Raw genomic sequence first — 25,715 nt, forward strand, 5'->3', positions numbered from 1 at the left:
ATAGTACTTTCAAGTTTGTAATAAATAAAAGTCGTACTATTTCGAGAATCAACAAATTTCAACTTTGTTTGAACTTCTGAGTTCACTTATCAAGTGATATCCAAACTGTTGGTAGCTTGGGTTTTTACCGTAATCACAAGATGCAAAATCCCGCCAAAATAGTACGGAACAACCATGTTTCTTCAGGAAAGGCAGCAGACGTTTATTCCAACACTCTTTCAGGTAAATTTCTTGGTTGACAGTCTCGATTGATATGAAAATGCTGCTTTTCAAGCTACAGGTACAGATGGCTTGCCAAACCAGATATTTCTTTACGAACTTTGACAGTTTCATATGCTTGAAAATATCTGGTTCTTTGCCTCTTCCTTTTGCTGTTTAAAACTCCAGTCCCGGAAGCTGCTTGTAGTCGGCTTTGACGTAGGTTTCGTCGTCCATTACCACGCAGTCAAACTTCGTCAGCATCGTCGTGTACAGTATCCAATATCGAGCAAAAGCCGTCGTTTTTTTTTTATTTCTTTATTAGTATCATTCCAAACATTACATTCATTTTTTATATCCAGGTGTTCTGAGTTATTAGACAACAGTATCATCCTAATTTGGTAAAACAAATTTAAGATTTTATTAACATTTTGTTAACAACTTATTATTTCATTTGCCATAGCAGTTCAGATTTTTTACAGATGAGTTGATTTCACCTGCTTATAAGAGAAAAAAAAACAACACGTTTTTAATTTACCTTACCTAACTTAACCTAAATATATAACGCATTAATCATGGCAATAGAAGATTGTAACGATTTTTGCCTGAAATCTATATAAATAAAAATGGAATGGTGTTTGAATACAGTAAGGACCCGATTTTGTCAGCCCCTCGATGAATTTTAGGCTGACAAAATGGGGAACCTGACAAAATCGGGTCATTTTATTTTGTTCCTGTTTTCAAATTTTGACGTGTTACATAGTTACATGGACTTTTAAGAGGGCAATGGACATGGGCGTAGCCAGTTTTTTTTTATCAGGGGCTCCCCCCTCCCTCATATTGGTAATATCGAATTTTTTTCACTTTTAATAAAAGGCATTGCCATTCCCTCCACTGGCTACGCCCATGAGTGCATGTATCAAACATCATCATTAACTTTAATGTAAACGTGGTAAAACATGACGATTACAATTTTTTGACAAATTTAAAATAGGCTGACAAAATCGGGTCAAAAAGCTGACAAAATCGGGGGTAGACAAAATCGGGGGCAGACAAAATCGGGGGCTGACAAAATCGGGTCAGTACTGTATCACGAAATGGCTTACGAACGGGTCAACGGATCTGAATGATTATTTCTCCGTTTTGTTCGTCAAGGGTTCCGACGTGTTTGTGTGTATAAAAATTCCTATATGTTCGTTAGCGTTAGCGTTAGCGTTAGCGTAGTTACGGTATACTTCGTAGATTGGATACTAGCAATATTCATGTTTTCTCTTTGATAGTCTCATCTAGAATGCTTTCAGGAACAAGGCTTGGGAGTTAACCTTGATCTCTTCTGAAACAAGAATACCAAAACCATGAATATTGCTATTCCCGGCCACGCCCATCTTTACTGTAACTTGGGATACGGGAAGGAAATGTTGATGTAACACTTACTTAATGAGATGCCACCGACTCAGCGACGCCCTCATAAGTGCTACGGAGTTTGGGGTTGGGAAAGGTATTAGGTCAGGATTCGCCTGAAAAGCTGACGATGGACCCAGAGCATTTGATGTTTAAATGTGTTAGATTTAATCTTTTGAATGCCGGCAATCAAAAGAATGAAACAATGCGTTATTTACAGTATAAACAATATTTATTGCCGTAAAAAAATAAATAAATAAAATATATGAGCGCGCGTACGACGATAGTGACATTCTACTCGATTAAAAGCAGAATTGATTCCTCCAGGGTCAACAATATAAAAAAAAAAATCGAACGATTTCACAACGCATGAACCGAACGGTTAGGAAAATATGCCACTCTGCCTGGCCAACTCCGCGACAAGCGACCAATAATATAAATACAAAAATCGACTACTACGCACGTCTAATTCCGCGTCAAGCGACCGGTTGAAACAACAAACGACATGCAAGCCGACAAGAAAACCGATAAATCATGCACGCGAAACCAAACTTGATTGATACCGATTCCATCTCCCGCTGGAGCAAGCAATAGAATCGAATTAATTGTTTCCTTTCATTATGCTAACGCAATAGAGAGTAAAACTACAAACTACAGAGAGTACAACTACAAAGAAATGAAGGTTCTTTTTATAATGGAACAGACTCACCGGATTGATTTTCTAAAATTATGTGCTGCTTGCAATCTCCGGAAAAAAATGTTTCCTCTCAGACTTGCTAAAATCCAGTAGACTCACAATCACAACACCGGAAAAACATTCGAAATCACTAAATCCTATAAAATCCAAATTAATATCTTCCACTATCACTTTCATAAACTTTATCTAATGTTCGTAACACACAGCCCAAACGGAGAATTTCAGATTTGAAACGAATCTTCCCAGAACTCAAAATCAGTCCCGGTGGCGTAGTACCACCGGAGCCGAAACACCAGCGGAATCGCGGAAAAATATCACGCAGAAAGCGAAAAACGTGACAAGCAGATGAAAACACGTCCGATCGCGGCGAGGCCTACTGCGTTTTTCTGTATAAAAATTCCTATATGTTCACCGGGAAAGTCGGAAAAACGAGAATGGACGGAACTGTCATTTTGTATGGAACGATCCATAGCGTTTTTCAACAGCCTACTCGATGGCAAGACGAAGTTTGCCGGGCCCTCTAGTTATTAACAATTTTATTTGACATTTGTTCCAATGTTTCAATATTGGATATTCTATTTCTGCTTATTTTGCTAATCATTGCGATTTGGAGTCACTACCTTCTTTTAAGTCCACAGTCCGGCTCGTTCTTTTGGCTAGATGCACGGTTGTGTCAGTCATAGATTTTCACCATCTTCTAATTAGTCCCGTTCATGGATCAGAACACTTCTTGATAGTAAGATAATATCGATTAATATTTTTAATATTGTTAATATTATAGTCAACTCTCCCTAACTCGATATTGAAGGGATAATCGAGTTAGGGAGATATCGAGTTATAGAACATAAAATCAGTGCAAATGCGATCCCAGGGACAATCGAGTTAGCCATGGAAACCAACTTTTACTCGATATCGAGGTACCGAATATCGAGTAAGGGAGAGATGACTGTATCAATTACATGAAAACAACTTAAATCACCGTGTAGAGGATTTTACATTTCAAATGATTTTCACATAACGGAAATCGCCATCTTGATTTTCATAATGATATTGCTGTTTGCGTTTGACGTGCAAATCCAGTCTAACTGGGCTTCAAATGCGGTAACATAAAGTAACCAAAGGATACTTAGGGGCCGTCCATAAATAACGTAAATTTAAGATTTGGCTTCGATTTATCTCACCTTAAAATATAGAAATTCAAATAAAAGATTGATATTACATTGAATTATATTATGTTTGATACTTTGATGTACCGTAGCGTTCGAAAATCCTTTGGAAAATAGTTCAAACTAACTTATTTCCTGTTTAAGTCACATAATTTTGGGATCTCTCATACGTGTTCAAATTAATGTGCAGTATTTTTCCTGTTGTTGAAACCTAGAACAAGTTTACAACAGAAAATGTTGAAAAATAGGTAACAATCTTGTTCGGAATGATAAAGCCAACAGCAATAAGTAAGCGTCCAATATATTCTAAAGGAAATCGTCACTCGTTTTCACCATCAAATCCAACTCTATTGCTGGAGCCGCCACCTGGGCGAAATATTCGGAAACGTTTACACCGCCTGGTTTTCGTCTTCGATGTGGTTGCTGTGCAGTTTATCTCACATATGCTTATGGATGGAGACGCATGGCAGTTTTTATTACGGTAAGAGACAAAGAAAGCCTTGATGACGGGAAAAACTGCCAAGATGGATGTTAGGAATGAAAAAAAAAATCGCACCTGTTTTTTGAGATGTAGATTTCTAGTTTTATTGAATCTGTTTTTCAGTTGTTTTTCTTGTTCGCTATAAATGCTAAAATACATTTCTAATAATATTTTCTTTACTGTGTTGTTTTCATGTGTTTCGATTCTCATGTTTTCCCTTTAGCATCTTAGCATTTTATTTAATGTTTCTCTTCATCGAGTTTCCCTATCGTTCAATCATATTCTTTTTTTGTTTTGCGTGTGTGTTACACCCTCTTCTCTTTAACTCTCAACAACTGCTTGTGTGTGGTGAGTCAAACGTCTTTCACTTCAATATTTGCATTAACCTTCGCTGCTATCTTCCACGTCACAGTACTTTGATGAAATAATTATAAACAACTAGTACATAATCGATGATACCAGGAAAATGGTTACTTCTTCCCTTTTCTTATCGCTTCCTTTTCATCTCACAAAATAGTAATCTAAACAAAAAAAATAAATCTGTGCGACGACAAGAACGCAAGAAAATAAGACCTAACTATTTTAAACATGAGGCAATGGACCGATCAATCGTCAACATAAATAATAATCAAAGGCGCGATAAAAGTGGTGGTGTTCGTGGGGGGAGCGGGGGCATTCGTTTGCTTGTTTCACAAAGCTACACTAAAAACAACATGGATCCTTACAGCTGAAACACAAAATCAAACTCGCACACGCACCCTTGCACATTCACACAAGCAAGCAAATAGCGAACGATGATCACGCACGCACGGATTCCTGCGTTTTCGTTTGCTTGTGAATTTTTAATCGTTTTCAGTAACACTATTGTAATTGCGTCATTCAATGCATTTTTTTACTAGATGGAGCGGAGTAGATAGAGAACTGCAGCAGAGTGCCATTCGAGGAGAAAATACATCATTCTCGGAACAAAATGATCCGAGAACAATCTTTTCATAAAATGGCACACACTTTTGTGGTGAATGGATTCAGATTTCTGCGCAAAGTTTAATATCCATTAGTTTGGGGGGTGATTGCATAGTTATATCATGTTATCTGTAATTCCCTATTTGTGTTTGCTGTTTTCGGTTTCCTTCATTTTGTTTCAGTATTGAATTATGTGTTTGCTATGTTGGTTTGCCATCTATAATATGTACAATATATGTATACTCCTCTGGAATATGAACGATTCATGACGCTATCTTGTTCTTTTTTTCATGTGTTTTTCGTTATCTAGTAGTGCTTATTGGTGGCTCATCATTGGAAATTCGCTCGCAACTTACCACATTTCGCCACATATTCTCATACAATTGCTTACAAAATATTTCAATATTTTCACTTTTTCATTTTATGTTTACTTTTATTCTTCAAGCTTTGTGTTGCAATCAATTAGCTTAGTTTATCCCTCGACCATATATACAAATAAAATACGTCCCTCCTATTTTGTTCGACTGCTTTCGCTCTCTGTTGCTTTAGGTTTTCATGGTTGGGGCATGTTAGTTTAGGTTGTGGATTTGCCTTCGTCAGTTTGAACACACTACCTTACTCTTTTTTTTTGGGTTAATTCCTCTTTGCATCGGAATTTCCGATAAAAGATAATCGATTCGTCCCAGCAAACTTTTGCTATACTATAACTGGAATAACAGACCTGATGGGCGACTGACATGCTTTTGTGTTTTCAACTGGCTGTGCTGTTGAACAAGACAGCAGATGGGACAGAGTTTCAGACAGTTATTCATCAGCACGAAGTGTGATGGACGATGATTAGTAACAACGCATCTTGGCCCAAGTTTCAAGTGACTAATCTTTCCGTTTTGCTCTATAACATTATGCATCTTCAGGAATGAAGATGACACCCGTTGTTCTATGCCTTTCTCCAACATTCCGAGAGAAAGGGTAAAATATACGGTATATTTCTGTTTATACGCGCGAGTGTGTAAAAACCGAAACAGAAATGATATACGGAAATAGCGTATCCGACAGTAGTAATGATAGCAATTAGTATATAATAGTAATAATAGCAGTAGGTAGTAGAGTTGTTGCTTGTTTCATTTTTTTGTTTGTTTGTTTCATATCTGGAGGGAAACGCACCGGAGTGCGCTTTATGTAACATTTCTAGGAATAATAAGGATTGGCAACATCACACAACATCACGCTGCGGATTTACTCGTTCACTCCTATGAATCGCACATCACACGTTCATCCATTCCCCATTCGCCCACACATCCGTTTCTTTGCTAGTGCGCGTGCGGAGGCTCTTGCAATTCATCCTCATCGTAATCATTCGTTCTCCAGTGATGATGATGATGATGACAGCGACCGTCTGGAGAGGATCACGAGCTCACAGTATTCTGACTTTAGGGGGATTTGTTGTTGTTACTACTGTTGCTAACTGCTGATAGGTTGTTGCAACAATTACTCTCATAACTTGTGATTCGATGTGAGCCACGTTAGGCCTTCGTACAGGCCATCGCCGGTCGTCGCACATGACGGTTGCACGTACCAGTTGCGGTCGCGTATCCGCGTCAGACCGAGTTTTTCCTGGATCTCGTGAGGTTTCATTGCTGCAATGGGAAAAATACAAAAAAAAAAAAATGAGAATTGTCAAAATTAAGTTAAAGCTTTCGTTGTTCAAAGTATTGAATATCTAATACTCTGATCCTACATCGTGTCAGCACCGATCGATCGGTAGCCTCCGTTACATGATGTATACCTATAGGTAGAGGAATCCTGGTTAAATGGCCAATCGAATAACCAAGAAAGGCAAAAAATAGAGCTAACGGATTGACTTTACTGTAGCAGTCCCGGCAACAAATAAAGGGCAGCGAAAATGTTCCCGTAACGCCGGTAGATCACCTTTACGTGGTTAAGATCGTTCGAACCAAATGCACCACGTGAAATTATCATCATAGAATTATTGTTAGGTAATAAATTGAACTAACACTGAGTGGTCCTTTGAATCTATTGCTTGCTCCTTTGTGGGCGAGCGACGGAATCCGGATCAATTGTGGTTGGTTTGCGTAGTAATCGCACTATCGGTATCGATCATCCGTGTAAATGCTTTCGTATCCATTTCAAATTACCGGCAACGTACCAGTATCCGCTTATGTTCCAGTAGTCCGCTCACGAGTTTAAAAAGTGAGGTAATTTGAGTAAATACACAAAAAATGCCCACAGTATGATTCAATTTGTCGATTTAAACTGAATAGCGGCTAAAGTTTTCAAATTTACTTTGTGTAAACTTATCTTTTTTCAGTGTGAGCATGAGCTCAGGAACATGAGCGGCACTGATGGTATATCTTTATCGTTTACCAAAACGAATCTTTCCCATATCCAAAATCCCAGTGTTTTCTTGTGGAAGTGCAGAGGACTCCTTGGCTTCTATAAAGCAAGTGACATGTCAACATTTCCCTCCCATCCTCAAATTGACCAGCATACGGACGCAGCCGGCGCCGGTATTATTTGTTATAATAATGAGAGCACCAGTACTAACACATTGAAGATGCTACAGATCCCGAGTAATGTCTGTTGGTTCCCTGTGTAAGTACAGTTGTTCTTGCAATAACGGAGTAGCAACTGCGGGCGGTCAATCATGCTCATCATGCACATGCTCATGCTCAATAAATTGAACTAACACTGTATCTGAAATATTACACAGCCAGACACATTTCAGTCTCTCACTTTTTTCTACTTTCACCAATGATATTCATCATGTTTATGCCATTGAGATACATTTTAGTTAGAACAGAGATCTTATCACATCTGCAAGTCTCAATGCGTGGTCTGTCTATTTGAAAAATCGTCAGTTTTCCAGTAATTCTACCCATCCAGAAGATTACCACGGCCGAATAGAATTCTCGCTGTCGGTTTATGTGATAGTGCCAAAATACGTCGATCTGCTTGATTGAAGCGATATTTTTCGACCCTTCCACGACCCACTGTCGTCGTTGAGGTTGATGGAACCTGTATTGAGCAAAACAATCGCATCACATCCCGTGATAACCCGTTCCCGTCATCGCTTGGCCTCCAAAAGCCTAAAGGTGACCAGGATTTCTGGTCTTCCCGTTACCGAACGCGTGCACAACATTACCTCCTTTCGATTCGCTCTCCGGCATACATCTGTCCGGAGGTTGCAGCTGGAACCCAATTTTATAAATATACAAGGCCTCTCAAAGAGAGGTACCAAGTCAGTACCTCTCCAACCTGTTTAACCCAATTGTGCGGTACTTCCTGGGTCTTTCTAATCTTTCAACCCATCTATCGATCAGCGACGTCGAAAATAGGATCAGCAATCAGCGCATGAAGATCAAGGAGGTTAAGCGGCGAAGCGCGATAAGGGCCTTGCATAAGTGCCCTAAGATCCCAAACAACAATGTAGAGGCACTTCACAAGGTTTCAGCGCCACACCAAAGTGCTAGAGCAGCTTGGTGAGCCAGTGGATCAATTGAGCTCTACTTCGGTTGAGTTGCTGGAAGATACATTAGATGATGCCTTGCTCACACCATGGGAGGAGTCGATTGACAGTGATGCACATCGATAAGATGATCGACTTTCTGCAGAAACGAGCTCGCATTTTGGAGACAATCGCCATAAATCAACTACTGCATTCTGACGCCAAGCCTGCGACACGCTATGTCTGAACCAGACGATTATAAAAATCGAATGTAGATCGGATTTTTTCTCGCTAGAGTTTAGTATTTGGGTTATATTTTCATAATCGGAAGGTTTTAAAATATTCTATCGGTGAAATTTTTTCCATACATTTTGTATGGGCTGAAATACATCGAAAACGTGATTTTCATGAGATTTTGTATGAAAAATGGCTAAAAAGTGAAAAAAATCAAAATTTCACCGATGAAATATTTTAAAACTTTCCGATTATGAAAATATAACCCAAATACTAAACTCTAGCGAGAAAAAATCCGATGTACATTCGATTTTTATAATCTTCTGGTTCAGACATAGCGTGTGCGAGTCAAAAAAAAAACAAATCAGCCCCGGATAAGCACTATGGCACCGGCTTAAGTCCCGTCGAAGGCATTCCTGATTTTCCAAGCTTGTGACAAGCACAAGCACTCGATATTAGACTGTTCAGTCTTCAACGGCTTGGGCCGTTTAAATGTGATAACTGACAATAAGCTTGGTAGCAATTGCTTTAGCAGCGACTGTTTTGTACGCAATGCAAAGTTCGGGCAAAAATCCGCTCTCGAATTGCTAATTTCCATGATTGCCTGGATTTTCTCGTTCTGCGAAGAGTAACCCACGATTCGCCATCCATATTGTCCACATCGCAATGGATAGTCTAACTGATCCCGACTTTCATACTTGCCGAAAAGCGGATATGATTAGCCGGCCATTTTCACTCGTTCCTTCGGGATGGAAGGTTCCGCTTGCACAACAATTGTCCGTTTCACGTTGAAACGGTATTTGGTTGGATAGTGTCCATGAGATTTCAGGCTATTAGCGATAACAATGCTCAACCAACAGTTACGTGTCATGCGGAGACCGTGACTTCCATAAGCGATCAATTTCGGCAAGTGGAGAAGCTTTACGGAACGAAGAACAACGCTGCAAAAATTATTTTCTTCCCAATTCTCGCCACCCAACCGGTTGGTACATCGTGCGTATGCCAAAACACCCCGACCATGACCAAATGATTGGTAACTCAAAACGGCTGCGCTCCGTCGTTTCGAGGTCTACCACGAAGATGCGAGTCGTTTTCGATGGGTCTGCGAAAAAGAGCTCAAGGCACGTCTCTGAACGACTCCTTGCTCGTCGGGCCCGTCGTCTAACGGTGCGGCCATAGTAACGCGTCCACGTCCGCGAACGCGATGCCGTCAAAGGATTTCCTGTTGTTGATATTCTGCTTTGCGGGCTCGCACACGCGCACGCATCGCAAGACGCGTTTACTATGGCAGCACCCTAAGATGATTGGTTTAGTCTGGTTATCCGATCTCGGAAATTTGCGATCGCTTCGGTGGCTGACGTCGAGGAGATGTACCGCGAGATTATGATGCACGAGGATGATCGTCCGCTGCAGATAAATTTGTGGCGCTTCGACAGCATACATCCATCTACTTCTAGAGTTTGAATTGATCACCGTTACTTACGGTTTAGCTCCATCTCCGTTCCTCGCCACATGAACGGAGTAGTTTTTGATCCTTTGGTCGTGCCGCTTGCTGCTGCGGGGGCGGGTGATGAGGTCGGGATCAATCGTGTTGTGCATCGCTCGCGTAACACGGTAGAATAGTCTCGCGGATCTCAGATCGCCTTAGTAGCGTTTAGCTTGATCTTGCGAGGGATGGATCCCATCACCACTAAAGGTGACACTAGTACCGTATACGGAAGGTATCAGGAATGGTAAATCTACTCTGGACGCTATCCAGCCGGTTGTTCAGACAGCTGAGGTGGCAATCGAATATAAAAGGAGCGACATCCGTTACTGCGCGGTTGTCACTCTGGATGTGAAGAATGCGCAAGCTGGGAAGCGATAGCCTACTCACTTCACCGCCTCAAGGTACCGGTGCAGTTGTGAAAGCTTCTAGGAAGCTATTTTGATGGTAGGATTATACTGTATGACATAATGGAGGGGCAGAAAAGCGAGAATGATGTCTAACAGCTCTGCTATAATTGCCAGCAAACGCAAGCTCCTGGCAGGCTTGGAGCTATCCATACTAAGGAATGGAGGACCAATCTGTTCAAAAGTGCTTATTGTTAGAACGAGCAGAAGAGAAGAGGATGAACGACGGAAAGAGACAGAGAAATGGAGCAAGATGAAAAAGCAGTCTGCTCAACATGCAAGAGTAAACCACTGGCAGACTGCGCAGAGTGCAAAAGCACAGGGCGGGATCTCTGAATAAACCATTTTTTAATTAGCCATTTCCGGTATTCAAAAAACGAGATTTTTTCTACTGAACAAATTTCCTTGTTTGAAATCCTTTCGTTGTTAATAAGAAGAACCGGATTTTTCGTAGTCTTCTAAAGATAACTTAACAACAAGGCGAGGCTAAGGATAGTTTTCCAATGCACAGTCAAATATCAGTACTAAGATTTTATTTCTCTCTGAAAATGAATCAATTATGATTGAGAAGAGGCGCACCTTTGTTGAGTTATTGTCTGTGAAAAATAACGTAACATAATACCTAGAGTAACTTAATTGATTCCTAATTGATTTATTTAAGGAAACAAAACACAAACTGTATAGAAATCGATACTTTATTGTCCATCAATGGCAATTCAGTAATACGACACTGAGGATTAGTGTGACGTCACAATAGATCTAAAAACTGGTCGAAGTGACGGACCCGAACATGAATTTAAAAAAGACAACTATTGAAAAGTCGACTCTTGGAACGTGAGAATTTTGAATGAACTAGCGCGTTTCAGGCTCCTGGCTCGTGACATGTGGAATTTGTGCGTGAACCTAACAGCTATACAGAAAATACGTTGACCAAACCGAAGAACGTGAGCTTGGAGCGGTGGATCTTATCAATTCATTCAAGTCCAGTTCTACTATAGCGGCGGCGATAGAGCAAAACGTGGATTGGGCTTCATAGTTATTGGGAAGCAGATGAAACGTATCATTGTCTGAAAACCGGTGAGCGACGAATCTGTGAGTTGCGAATGAAGGGCAAGTTTGTAGCTTCAGCTTGATTAACATATATGTGCCTTGGAACGCCAAGTCAAAATCCAATGTCGCGTAACGCACTTATGAAGAATACAATCTGAGAAATTAATAGAGAAATCTTGGAAGCGAGTGTAGGGAGTTTCGCTGAATGGTAAAGGAATATCTGGCGAAGATTCCTGGATGAACTTTGTGAGAAATCCCTAGACAAATTTGTTGAGGAATTCTAAGAATATCGGTAGCGGTAGTTCTTCCATGAATGTTTCCACCGATTTGTTAAGTTAATCATTCTTAACAAATCGGTGGAAACATTCATGTAAGAACTTCTAATAGACATCCCGGGACAAAGCCTAAGGAATGCAATAATCGGAAAAATCAACGAATTGTTGGATTTGCTGAAAAAATCCTGTAAAAAACATTGAAAGATCTTCTGAATTCAACTGAAGAAATTGGTGTAAGAATTACTGGAATAATCTTTGGAGGTAATATCTGTAGTATTTTGAAAAGTAAATCTTGAGAAAATCCCATCGATAATTTTCGGAGCAATGCATGTGAATATTTCTGGAGGTATCAGCGATGGATGGCCTATGAATTTCCTGAATATAATTGTTGGAGAATACCTTCAAGTACTCTTGAAAATGAGCTGGATGAATATCGAAATGATCTCTGGAATCTGTCGTAAAAATTCAGCCGAATGATTCTCGATCAGTGCAACAACAAACTCCGCAAGCACGAAGCCCGACTTTGAGAGCGAGTACGTCGAGAAATCGAGTGAGTGCAACACACGGACCATTCAGTGTCTATGTCTTTTGGATATTCAATTTCACATGAGAATTGAATATAAAAAAGAAGCCAATGAATTTTATATTATTGAATTAAGTGTAAGAAAACGTCAGTGTGATGCGTCCAGTTGATTTATCATGATGGCCTTCAAGAAAAAAGTCCAACTTTTGCAATTTGCGGGTGTTTTGAGAATTTTTGTATTGAAAATTGAAAAACTGACTGCACACATTATGAGATTCTTGCATGTATTGTCCAAGCTATATACCGTCAACGTACCAGTATTCGCTCATGTTCCAGTAGCCCGCTCACGAGTACAAAAAGTAAGGTAATTTGAGTAAATACACAAAAAAATGTCCACAGTATGATTCTATTCGTCGATTTGAATTGTATAGCGGCTAAAGTTTTCAAATTTTCGTTGTGTAAACTTATCTTTTTTCAGTGTGAGCGGGCTACTGGAACATGAGCGAAAACTGGTGCACTGATGGTATAACAATAAAAAATGAAAGATGACAGATCCCACTGAGTGTCGAAGTTTTTGACTATATATATATATATATATTTATACATGCAGACAGTGCCCTGTGGGATTCTCTAGAATTCCTGGAAGTAGCGCTGGAAGAGTTCATCTTCTGTTTTCGTTCTATCAGGGCTGGTAGCAGTCAGACAGCAAAACAATAGTGACTTTAGTGACCAAAATAATCAAAAAAGTGACCAAATAGTGACCAAAAAGTGGCCTAAAAGTGACTTGAAAACTACAAGTATTAGTCTTTTTTTGCGTTTATTATAGAGGCTTTAAATTATTGAATTAATTTGCCTCTTAAAAAAGATTTAATTATTTACAATAATTCAAACAATTTAGCTCTTCTGAGAAACGCTAATAACTTTCCTTCTGATTTTCTGTCATTCTTCAAAAAGTTTTTCATTGATTTAGCTAATCCTATTTTGTCTCTTAGACTTTTAAACAGATTACAATGGATTAGAATGTGTTCTATGCTGTTCTATTCTTGACACATGCTGCAGACTGGAGGTGATGTTTTATCGAGTATGTGACCTTTGGTGAGTCGACTGTACGACAACTAGTTAAACATTTTTGTTCTGCAAGAGCTGATCTGTCGATCCATTTTGCAGTAGTAGGCTTAATGACTCTAAGCTGATTTTCAGTTGATTCATTCAGCCATGCTTCATGAAATTTTGAATAAACGAGATTTTTGAACCATTCAACTAAATCTTCTATCGGGGTTCCTTCTTTTAGGGATCGACTGATTCGTCCTCGTTTGGCTGCTTCGTCGGCGGCTTCATTTCCGACAATGTTGACATGTCCTGGAAACCAGACGAAAACTATCTCCTTTCCTCCAAGGTTTTTTTTCGATGTGTTAGATAAAGGGAAAGTATTAGTCATTGAAATGACTAGAAATGAAAGTATGGTCTAAGTGAATATTAACCATTCTACATATTAGGCGAATCTAGAATGTAGAGAACTGCAGTAATTTCAAATATTTCGTAACAGTTATCTGTCCGAGATAAGACTTGATTGTCATAAAAGGTCAAAAAGATAACCTTTTTCGAGATTTCATTTATCATTATTTACGAGACGAACATTGTAATTGTAATTGTAATTGCTCAATCCACACCCTGGCAGACAATTATCCGCCCATCTAGACACGGGCTGGGTGAGGACCTACCAAGCCTCCCCCGTTAACATGTCCTATACCGTTTAGCACACCGGGATCTTCCACAAGCAGGCGCCGGAATTAAAGCGGTCCCACAAGCTTCAGATACATTAAATAGATATAGTCCCTCTGGCACTAAACCGAATGGCGCCCTCCGCTTCACCACTAGTACTGCTTCCCCACACGCCAAGCACAATATCGAAAGTAGTGCGTTGTATAGCAAATACAGTACACCACCTCCGACACTATGCCAAATGTACAGGAAAAACAGCACCAGTAAGAAAGCGGAAGGCGCACCACTCGGTTCAGTGCCAGAAGGACTATAAGTATAACGAAGAAGAAACGAAAAGATAGTAGAGTTGGATCGGTTATTTGATTGCTGAAACGAAAAAAACAGAAAAAACAGAAACAAAGTGTTAACATTAAAACGGGGTTTTATAATTGATAAATGTATCGATAGTTTCTCATCTGTTACGTTTCCTTATCGTAGCGCTGTCGATTTTTTCCATCTCCAGGGTGTTCGTCTCCGCTCGAGCAATGAGGACCATGATGAAATGAGAATATAAAAATGTGAGCATTAGTGTTGATCTAGTAATAGATTAATTTAAACTGCTTTTCATGTGCTAAGTAACTTGTAAACTCCTACTCAATTATGTTTTGTTGGCCTACACGTTTTATTTAGATACAATTTTTATTTAGAAAACTATTTGGATCCGAGATTTTAGGTGCAGATTGAGCATGTTTGATAAAACAAGCATCCTGTTTTCAGTTGAAGAATGTTCAAGAAGTTGATGATTCTGTTATTTATACTGGCTACATACAAGAATTCACTATTGATGTAATATATGGATATTGAAAGTTCCAACGCGCGATTATAATACTTCAGTTTTCGTGCTGTTGTATTGGTGTAAGTAGTGGGAAACCAATCAGTTTGGTGATTCTAACGGTAACAAATAGCAAGACGAAAGGAAAGTTGATAATCTATCATCATTATGATTTCAGTCCTAATTTCATGATCAGTTTAATAAATTCCGCGTATGATTCGGCAATTTTAACAATTTATACATGTGTATTCGAATAAAACAGACTACGGGCATTTATTACCTGTTGCAAGGTTCCTAAGTGATCAGATATTCATCATTTTCTACAGCCTAATTTAATAATACCTACATTGGGTTGTAACAAAAATTTGATCTTGGGATGTTGATTTGCCTCCTAATCATAGTTTCGACAATAGTCACATGCTTACTATCCCTTATGGCAGTGTTGTTGATTCTATTGTCTATCGCTCATCAGTTTCGCGCCACCCGGCAGGGACTTGGTCCTATGTACCCAATACTCTGCTGTGTCTTAACTTCACGCAATACATTCTGTAGATGTGTGATACAGTTTGCGGAATATTATGATTTATCACTTCGTTCAGATGGAAAATTCTGTTATGGTACCATATTCACATATCAGATAACTCCCACCTGGAACGATGTAATACATCGGAGACATGTAGATTCAGATGTATGTAGACGATCTATGCCTAGTTCGGCTCTGATCGACAGGCAATCAGTGTATTCAGTTTTTCAACTAGCTTGAAGCGATGAACGTATCAAGACAAGCTCTCCACTATATCTGCTAGCAATCACCGGTCGTCGATAGACATTTCGGTTCTTTTCTGCTAAAGAAAGACCCGATTGTATGCCAAAGACTATGGCTCATGCTTTTCAATACAGCTGGAAAAACAAGAACTACACCCAGCACCAAATAGTACGTAACTATGAGGCGGACCGGAAGGTTTGATAAGCAATCCCCACCATCATTATTTACGAGACGAACATTAGCTTAAAATAAGGTTACTATGTTATATCTCTGATTTCAGTTTAAAAAAATTAAATACATGAACTTTGGTAAACAAACTCGTGATAGAATTCTAAACAAAATTCCTGTACATGATGAACTTACTGGCAAGATTTTGAAGTAGAGATGCAAAATGAATTACTTAAAGCATTTCTTAACAAAGCTGTGGAATAAATCGAGGAAAAAGGTTTGGTTGTAGACAAAATTGTGGTGAAAATTGAGAATAAATTTCAGTAAATTTTGAAAAATTCAGGACAGAATTCAAAGTTCAAAAACAAACGAAAAATAGAAACTCATGCTAAATTTGTGGCAAAATTTCTGTAAAATAAAGAATCCAAATAAACAATAACTCCAGAACACAATTGATTATTAACGAACTCGAGAAAAGAACAAATTAGTTGAATGTCGTATATAAAGAATTAGAATTTCATCAGCATTTCAATAAATCAGTGGCGACTCGTAACCTCACTTTCTACCTGTTCTACGACTCTAAAAATGACTATTTCGGCAAATTTAGATTATAAATCAAAAAGTTAATTATTGAAATCGTCCTTTCTAACAAATCTCTACTCATTACATGCAAATTTGTTGCTGATATTCAAGAATTTCTAATCGTGGAACAGGTAGATTTGAGGTTAGGGAATCGCCACTGCAATAAATGAATTATTGAAAATAATCACATTAATCAGTGGCGACTCGTAACCTCACGTTTTATCTGATCTACGACCCTGAATTTTGCAAATTTAAATTATAAAGTAAACAGTAAACGATAGAAAGCACATATTTGTTGCTGAAATTCATGAACAGGTGGATTTTGGGTAAGAGAATAGCCACTGACAACACTGTTGATTAATTATTATCGTCCAACAATGTTCTATCATTCATTATGGAATCATGTAGGGGTGATCGGTTCAATATGGGCCGCCTAAGGAAAACATCATGGAATGCATAGAAAAACAGCAAAAAATATGGTTTAAATGCAAGTGACTTGTACTATAAAATGTTATCTTCCATGTTACGTCGATAATTAATGTTAACATCAATTTGCAAATTATTTCAGGAACTTTTTGGAAAACCATGTTTTTCTACATGGTCACCAACCATATGGGGCATTATGAGCCACCCTACGGGGCAGTATGAGCCACCTCATTCAATCGAATGATTTTTATTTAAAACAGTATAGAGAAGAGTTAGTGGTGAAGAGTACATTATTGGAAAGGAAATTGTATTAGCTCTGCTTGAAATTATTGATTCTAGCGGCTTATTTTTTAAAGATACCTAATAAATAGTAAACAGACCATGTTATACTAGTACTAAATTGCGATACTTGGTTCAACATATTTTCTAGTAAAGTGTTCTACTTGTTATGGTGCATAAAGATGACTATGTAATGTAGTAAAAAATAATCTGGTTTATTTAGGCAATGTATTTTTATGTTCAAAACATCGCTTGTTTTGCTTAAATCTAGGTGGCTCATTTTGCCCCGCCCCTTCATCTTGAAAATAACATATTGTTTTTCAATAATTTTGTTTACGAACAAATCTAATTTCGCTCATGAACTGTTCATTATGATCAGAAGTTTCAATGGATTGGTAAAATTTACCAGAATTATAAATATAATTGTCTTATAGGCTTAATTAAAAACTGCCAAGATTATAAGCTTTTCATGGCGAAGGACAAATTTTTACATGTGTGCAAATATCTTTAGTGTTCAAACGAATATTCTTACGGTTTTTATTGTGGTGGCTATTTGAGGCATCCTTTAGCAGATCCTAATGACACTAGACATTAAAACACTGTTTTTGAGGTCAAAACCGGGGTGGCTCATATTGCCCTGTATGTTCATATTGCCCCCATGCGGTTAAAAGCTTGGTCACACTAACCGCACGGCCACATTGGAATTTCTGATGTGATATCTGAAATGATTTCCAGCAAAAATAGTACTTGCTGTTGAAGTCCTGGACGAATTTCTGACAAACTTTTATAATTTATTTTGGTTGTTATTCTTAGCCGTCTCTGGCTTATCTTCCGGAGGAGTTTTGATGATGTTTATTCTCAGAAACCTGGTTTTGGATTTCTTGTTGAGCCATAGATTACTCATATCAGATATTGGTTCTGGTTTTTGCCAAAATTTAATAAAATCTTTCGGACAACAAATTTATCCTAATGTTGCTTTCTAAGTTTTGCCAGAATGTTCTCCAAAGTTTTTCCAACGAAATTTTAAAATTTTTCTATCGGAAATGTCTACGGAATATTCACTTGAATTCTTCCAAAAAGTAAGCTGGAAGGGCGGGGATCAACCAGTCTCGGGCTGAACCTCCCCATAATTAGGATTCAATAATAATATAGTTAGCCAGGAGTCTCTACTTTTCTTGAGTCAAGAATCTTGACACTTTGATTTTTTTTTTTTTTTTTTTTTAAAACTTTATTAGAGTGTATTTTAACGCACGAGGGCTAGTTCTACACTTGACACTTTGATTTCAAAATCTCACTTTTCTTGTCTTTATAATAACAAAGATCTGTTTCTTGTTGTTTTTGTTTGAAAAGCTAACCCAGCTTTAAATTTCATTATCATCAGATCACAAAAATAGTGACTTTAGTGACCATTTTCCTGAAAAAAGTGACTTTAGTGACTTTTTGTTGGAAATAGTGACTTTTTAGTGATCAGGTCGAAAAAAGTGACCAAGTCACTTAAAAGTGACTTGCTACCAGCCCTGTTCTATTCGTCATTGTTTTTTTTTAAACCGATTGGGCTGAAAATTTGCATGAAGTCTTTTAGCATATCAGCACATTTTACTGACGAATTTCAGATTTGCTCGACATAAGCCTCCCATGACGGAGAAAACATACTAGACACTAGACTAGAATTTGCTGTAAATACCATAACAATTCTCAATATTCAATTAATTTTGCGGCAATCAACAGGATGTCCTAAATTTCCAGTCAAAGGCTTAAATTCGCGCTTTTCATAGGGCGAATATGGACAGTATAGAAGTATGCGAAGTTTTTGGATTGAAAGCTAGCTAAGAAGGAAGCTGAGGAGTTGACAAAGATGCAGGAGATTCGAAAAAGATAAATTCTTTCAAGCCATCGAGAGACTACTCCAGGGATTGGTTTAGGAGCTCTTCCAGTCACAATCCTCTGATAGATCTCCTGAAAATCGCCCGGAAATTCTTCGAGAGGTTCTAATATGAAACTCGTTCGAAGAGTCATTCAGAGTAATTGCTTCCTCAGGGATTTCATCAGGTTTTTAGAGATACCTCCAATGCATTGGAAGTTCCCAAAATATATTTTTAGGGATGCTTTGAAGGTTTTGTGAAGTAACTTGCGCAGATTTAAGTAAAGAAATCCCTGGAGGAATTCTTGATCGTGAATTGTACACAAAACCATCCGTCGTCAATTAAGTACGGTACCGACGCCTGCCAGACATATTATTGCTGCCTAAACAAATATCTACACTGCATACGCGCAGTATTTTAAAGCAGGTTTACCAGGTGAGAGCAAAGCTGAATTAGGACTGCTGCATGTAAAGAACAACAAATTCGTGGCCAAGGATGATATAGAAACTATACTCATCGTCCAACTCGATAAGATGTTGGCCGCTTGAGTGCATTAGTTGATAGCCACAATTGTCGGTCGACGTCCACAATATGCTACCCAGATTATCTATATTTCGTCGTCTATCACCCAAAGCAAACGAGTTCGTAGGAAATTTTGAAGCTGGTTTTATCGGAATAGCGTGAATACCAGATCTCTACGCAACATCTGTTAATCGATTCCAATGAGGTATACGACTGTATTGATCATGAAAACCTATGACCCAAGTAGCACACAAGTAACAATTCAGTCATTGCAACTGATGTACCGTAAAGTACCTATATTTCGCGTGCGCTCATAATTTCGCTCACTGCCATTTCAAACAAGTAGTCCAATGTGTATCAAAATATATGGATAAAATGGCGGTGAGCAAAATTAGGAGCGTGCACGAAATATGGATCATCACGGTAGAAACAGATTGTCAAATATCAGTTGTTGCGGTTGGATTGTGACATGTTACACCTCGGTGCAAATCATGGACGAAAACAACTTTCCTGGTAAGGGGTCATGTATAAATTACGTCACGTTGTGAGGGCGAAGGGGTCAAGCCAAGCGTGACAAGGCTTACAAAAAATTTGGAAGACTCTTACAAAACACGTGACAAAGGGGAGGGGTCAAAAAAGTTTAAATTTAGCGTGACATAATTTGTGTACCGTCCCTAGGCTCGCAAGATTGATTATAACGACAGACGCTGGTGTGCTTAAATATTTCTGGCGAACGTCGCTGATTGTTCAAATCTGTAGCCCATGTAGGTACAAAATTCCAATAAGCTCGATATCTTCGAGTTGTTTTCAATAGCTCTAATGCATTTTCAAACTTACCTTCTGGTAGATCCTGCTTGTTGGCAAATATCAGTATGATGGAATCCCGCATTTCTCGGTCATTGATTATCCTGTGCAGTTCTTGCCGCGCTTCGTCTATTCGATCTCGGTCTGCACAATCCACTACGAATATGAGTCCTTGTGTGCCTAAAAAGAAGCAACAGAACGATTAAATGTAAGTACATGATGCTTTTCGATTGATGACAATGTCCTCAACAGAGCTAGGACAACCATGTCAATCAATCTTTCTTTCGTGTTCTTCCTTATCATCGTACCTGTGTAGTAGTGCCTCCACAATGGTCTAATTTTATCCTGTCCGCCTACGTCCCACACGTTGAATTTAACATTCTTATACGTTACGGTTTCGACGTTGAAGCCGACTGTTGGAATTGTCGTTACCGATTGACCTAATTTTAACTTATATAGAATAGCTGCAAAGACGGACAGACATTGTTAGCGAATCGGAAACAAAAAAGATGTGCTTTTAAACTTACTAGTTTTGCCGGCAGCATCCAGACCCAGCATCAGTATTCTCATCTCCTTGTTGCCGAAGATTTTGGACAGTAGCTTCCCCATTGTGAACCGATTGCACTTTGTACCCCTTTAGCAGGGGCTACTGGAAGAAAGCGAAAGAGAAAAAATAAAGATTAATATTGTGCAGAGTGTACAAGTGTCCGGCGCCCGCCCGGTTGCCTCTCACTTGCTGTGATTAAGTGGTCTAACTGAGAGAAAATCACGGTTTGCCTAATAAAGGCAGAATGGGCAGATTTTGATGGCATCGAGAGCGTCATGCTGCCTCCGATATCTTAGTTAAATCAAACATTAAATTCCATGTGGAAGTTTCAAAAGACGGCCTTTTGATTGAGCAAACCCAGATTTTGGAAGAAATATTCCTCAGCAAAGGACCATTTTCAGACAACATACAATAATAAGATTCACTCGTTTCAATACATTTTGTAATATTTTTTTTGTAACTGATCAAACGATAGTATAATCTTTTTATGTTACTTCTCCACTAGGACAGAGCATGTATACCAGCTTAGTGTTCTAAGAGTATTTTCACAGTCCTTGACTTAGAGATTCTGAGGAAAGGTTGTCTGGAGAATGGGCCATTTTGGGAAACGTATTTCTTGGAACATCATTCTGGGGAGTGAGTTTCTGGGGTTAGATTTTCTAGGAAATGACCTACAATCTTCTCAATTTGTAATGTTCTTCTTTTTCTTTCTCTAAGAGGATTTCTTTATTCTTAACTAAGTATTGTTTCCCGTTTAGCATAAACATGTCTAAATATCAATTTACGCTGTCGTATAACAGTTAAAAAGTGAGGCTACGAATCGCCTCTGACAAAGATATTGTATGCCATGTAAAGTTCAAACAATTTCCGAAGCAGATGTTCATGAAAACATTAAATTAAAGGAGCAGGCCAAAACGGTAAATTTATATATATTGTGGTGTTTGGAAACCAGATTAATTCCTATCCAATCCAATACTTATCCAAAGAATCTTCATCCAATCCATAAGCTAACGTATCGGTACATCACATTATCTTAAAATCCCCTGCACAACTGACGATGAATGACAAAACGATTATTGATCGGATTTTAATTACTGTGTCGTTCGATTCGAATCAGAATCAAGGACCATCTAGCAAGAATAGCCTGGCTATGGCACGGCAACTGGCGCACTTAGCCAGGTATGTGTAGACATTATTCTCTCTCGCCAGGCAGCCAGTCATCACACAGTTGATTGGAAGATAACAATTCCAACCATGCAGGGATGAATAATTCATTGTTGGAGGTGCGTTCCACCTACAGTAGACATACAAAAGGGGGAAATAGCCGACAACACGGTCGTCAGTTAGTTATCAGTTTGCGTTTTATTGATAGAATTCAATTGTATTATTTTCCATTCACGATGATGATATTGACCGCAGGCCGATTGCCCCGAGCCGGTATTATCGATGAAATGGTTCAACAGGTTTCAATCAATACAGGGCTGGTGGCGACTGAGTGTAAATAGGAACTTTAGAGACCTACTCATTGCTTGAAAAAAATAAGAAAAGACCAAGGAGGAACCAAAAAGAGTTCAAATAGGACTAAACATTAACAAATAAAACAGAAAGGAACCTATAACAAGGAGCACTGATTTGACTAAAAAGTTTGATTCCTAATAGAATCTGAACAGACATTTTTTAAAGAATGTTTCTAATAGCTATAGCTGTGTGAATTTTCATAATTTTGTCCAGGAATTTCATCAGAAACTAAATCAGGTACTTTACTTCGAAAATATCTTCCGGATTTCATTTATTTCTGGGTAGCCTCTGTGAAATTTTTCTGAGTAATTCCTGTGGAAACTACTGAAGGAAGTAGCGTTAGAGTGCTCAAGAACTTCCTGAAGCAAATTATGAAGAAATTTCTCTATGGATCCTTCGAAAAATCGTTCGACGAAATTATGAACTAATATCTAGAGAAATTTCTGGGGGAATCCCTGGAGAAGTCCCTGAATATTCCAGAAGAAGCGAGTTTAAGAAACTGGATTCTCTGCAAGCAGAATAGGAGAAAAAGTGACTCCAGATATCAATTAGGTTAAAACATAGACTTGAGAGACTCGCATTCGCATTAGAATAGAAGTAACTTGCTACCAGCCCTGTAGATAGCATAGGTTTGCACAAACACGGAATCAACAGCGCGGCGTCTTTCCGACAAAGAGAACGAGAAGAAACAGATCACTAGAATGAATGTGTGATGTAACCGCCTTTGCTCTAACTGATTGATTTGCAACGAAACGGTTAATTTCCGATCGATCATCGTCGTTATCAGAGGTAGTGAAGTGGCTCTCGATCAAGAAATGCTCCTTATCGCGAATTGTAAAAGTCGCATATTTATACACTCCATTTGTAGCAGATCTACGTTTGACAGGCAAGATTTTCTTTTGATTGACGAATGACTACCGTAATACGGGTTGCAATAGTAGGTCAGCATTTATTTTAAGAAGGGCTGAAGATGTCCAGATTCAATTTCCGGTCGGTCCAGGATCTTTACGTAAAGAAAATTTCCTTGACTTCCCTGGGCATAGAGTATCATCATGCCTGCCATACGATATACGAATACGAAAAGGACAATTTTGGCAAAGAAAGCTCTCAGTCTCAATTGATAACTGTGGAAGTATGGAGCGGTTCCACAGAAAATGACTTCCCAAATTTCATTTTTGTATTTTTTGATTTGGATGAAATTTTGCACATGCTTTCTTTATGCCCAAAAATGCCTTTTTGCATCATCGGCTCGCCATTTTGACTCTAGCCTTACTTTTGAGAAGGGCCTAAGAAAAAAATCCTTAATAATTTTCAAAAAATTATAACTTAGAAACGGTTTGTCCGATCAGTTTGGAGTCTTCCGCAAAGTTTTAGGTTATTGTTGGGACTATCTGGAAAAAAAATATACACTATAAAAAAAATGTTGTAATTTTTTATATATCGAAAATAAAGCCTAAAAATCAATTTTCTCAAAAATCGTATTTTTGATTTTTTTTTATTTTTTTATATGTTAAAGTAGACAAAAAATGAAGTCTTTTGCACAGTGGGTCAAGATGGAGAAATCATGGACAAAAAAGTTATGATTTTTTTGAAAAAAAGGTGAATTTTTGAAAATGGTCATAATAAACTTTTTAAATATATTTAAACTCGATTTTATGAAAGTACGCAATATTTACAACAAAAAAGGTATACGGAAAAATCAGGCTAACTTTTACCGTTTTAAAGATACAGCGATTTCAATGCAAAATTATGATATAATTTTCAATTTTCGGTCATTATAATACAGTATCTTACCGATTTTGGCAACAAGGCGTGATTTTTATGTTGCCAAATTGGGGATGTTGCCAAAATCGGGAATTTTGAAATAATTATGTTTTTTATCATTCTATTCTCTAAATGTATGAAAAAAATGCATGTAAACTGTTACGAATGATGTGAACAATGTCTGGGAACCTGCTTCAATTCAGTTTTTGACTCAAAAGCATAGACATCATATACTGGTTAGATGTACCATCTGAAAAGCACGCTTGTTGTACATATTACAAGCGTGGTATTACTTTCAGTGGTTATTTGCGACTGTTCTAGAGTGCAAATGTGCAACTTAAAAGCAATACCATAGATATAAAATACAGGATCCTTTCGAGTGAATTTATTGTTGGGATTTCCTGAACATAGAGTGCAATTTTGGTTACCATACGTTTTATGTAGTGGACAAGGTTCTAAGTTGAAAAAAGTGGAAGTTCTTATAAATTATTATGTATGAATATAAAAAGAGAAGATGAAAGATATCCATCAAATATTTACAGTAAGGCTCGTAAAAAAAAAAACTACACGTCTTTTTGGATCATAGCACTTTCTCAATGCTTTTTATTAGTGATCCTTTATAGAGAGATAAGCGGAAGTAAAATGGAATGATTTGGCAACAGACCAGCAGTGCTGATTTTGCTCGTCGTCGAGAATAATATTGTAACACGGACATGACTTTTTCATTGCTAAAAAGTGTATTTTGTTTTGTTATAGATCTTTGAGCTACATATCCAAACTAATAAACAGCCGAAAAAATCAACAAGTAAAAATCGCATTGACAAAAATTTAAAAAAAAAATATTTCATTTTTTTGCTTCCTGCAAAATTACTTTTACCGAAATAATTTCAAGCGGATAGCATTACTCCTGAAGAAAAGTTCAAAACAAACATAACGCATGTTCGTTTGGCTCACACTTTGACAGAAATGTCAGCTTCCGCGAATCTCTCTATAAAGGATTACTACTTTTTATCGAGACCGCCAGACCCAGAAATAGAGTAATGACGAGTTCTACTTATGCATTATGTTCGTTTGCTGAGATGCGTGAAATATTTTGCTGAGAGTAGCAAAATGAAGGATCAGAGGATTGGAAGGAGTTTCTTGTAAAAAAAATAGTTAAAGAAATATTTTGTGCTGCAATTGTTGAAGCAACATGAGGAGTAATAAAATTAAGAATTAAATATTGGTGAACATTGTTGAAAGTTTTGCTGATGAAATTTTAAATTTCATCCATTTCATTGAGTATATTTTTGAATGCTTTTCGACCCGATTTTATGAAAGTACGCAAAATTTTCAACAAAAAAGGTATATGAGAAAATTTTGCTAATTGCTACCGAAACATTTGAAAAGTTTATTATGACCATTTTCAACAAATTCACCTTTTTTTAAATATATCATAACTTTTTTGTCCATGATTTCTCCATCTTGACCCACTGTGAAAAAGACTTCATTTTTTGTCTACTTTAACATATAAAAAAATAAAAAATAAATCAAAAATACGATTTTTGAGAAAATTGATTTTTAAGCTTTATTTTCGATATATAAGAAATTACAACAT

At 37.9% G+C, this 25,715-nt stretch overlaps 1 protein-coding gene across 10 annotated transcripts in view; it reads right to left on the minus strand.

Moving 5' to 3' along the window:
- Nucleotides 1-4,031: 4,031 nt before the first annotated feature.
- Nucleotides 4,032-25,715, minus strand: part of LOC5565647 (ADP-ribosylation factor 6) — a 90,593-nt gene continuing 68,909 nt past the window's right edge. For 7 of the 10 annotated variants that reach the window (XM_021841200.1, XM_021841201.1, XM_021841198.1 and 4 more), the window contains 4 exons: nucleotides 20,817-20,938; nucleotides 20,598-20,753; nucleotides 20,323-20,469; nucleotides 4,032-6,543 (listed from right to left, as the gene is read on the minus strand). In XM_021841200.1, the coding sequence (XP_021696892.1) occupies nucleotides 6,401-6,543; nucleotides 20,323-20,469; nucleotides 20,598-20,753; nucleotides 20,817-20,898 (528 nt within the window). In that variant the 5' untranslated portion in view covers nucleotides 20,899-20,938 and the 3' untranslated portion in view covers nucleotides 4,032-6,400. The remainder of the gene's footprint in view (nucleotides 6,544-20,322; nucleotides 20,470-20,597; nucleotides 20,754-20,816; nucleotides 20,939-25,715) is intronic. The other 3 variants (XM_021841202.1, XM_001649960.2, XM_021841205.1) reach the window with 1 other exon arrangement.

This window comes from Aedes aegypti, chromosome 2, assembly GCF_002204515.2.
Source record: "Aedes aegypti strain LVP_AGWG chromosome 2, AaegL5.0 Primary Assembly, whole genome shotgun sequence".
NCBI lineage: Eukaryota > Metazoa > Arthropoda > Insecta > Diptera > Culicidae > Aedes > Aedes aegypti.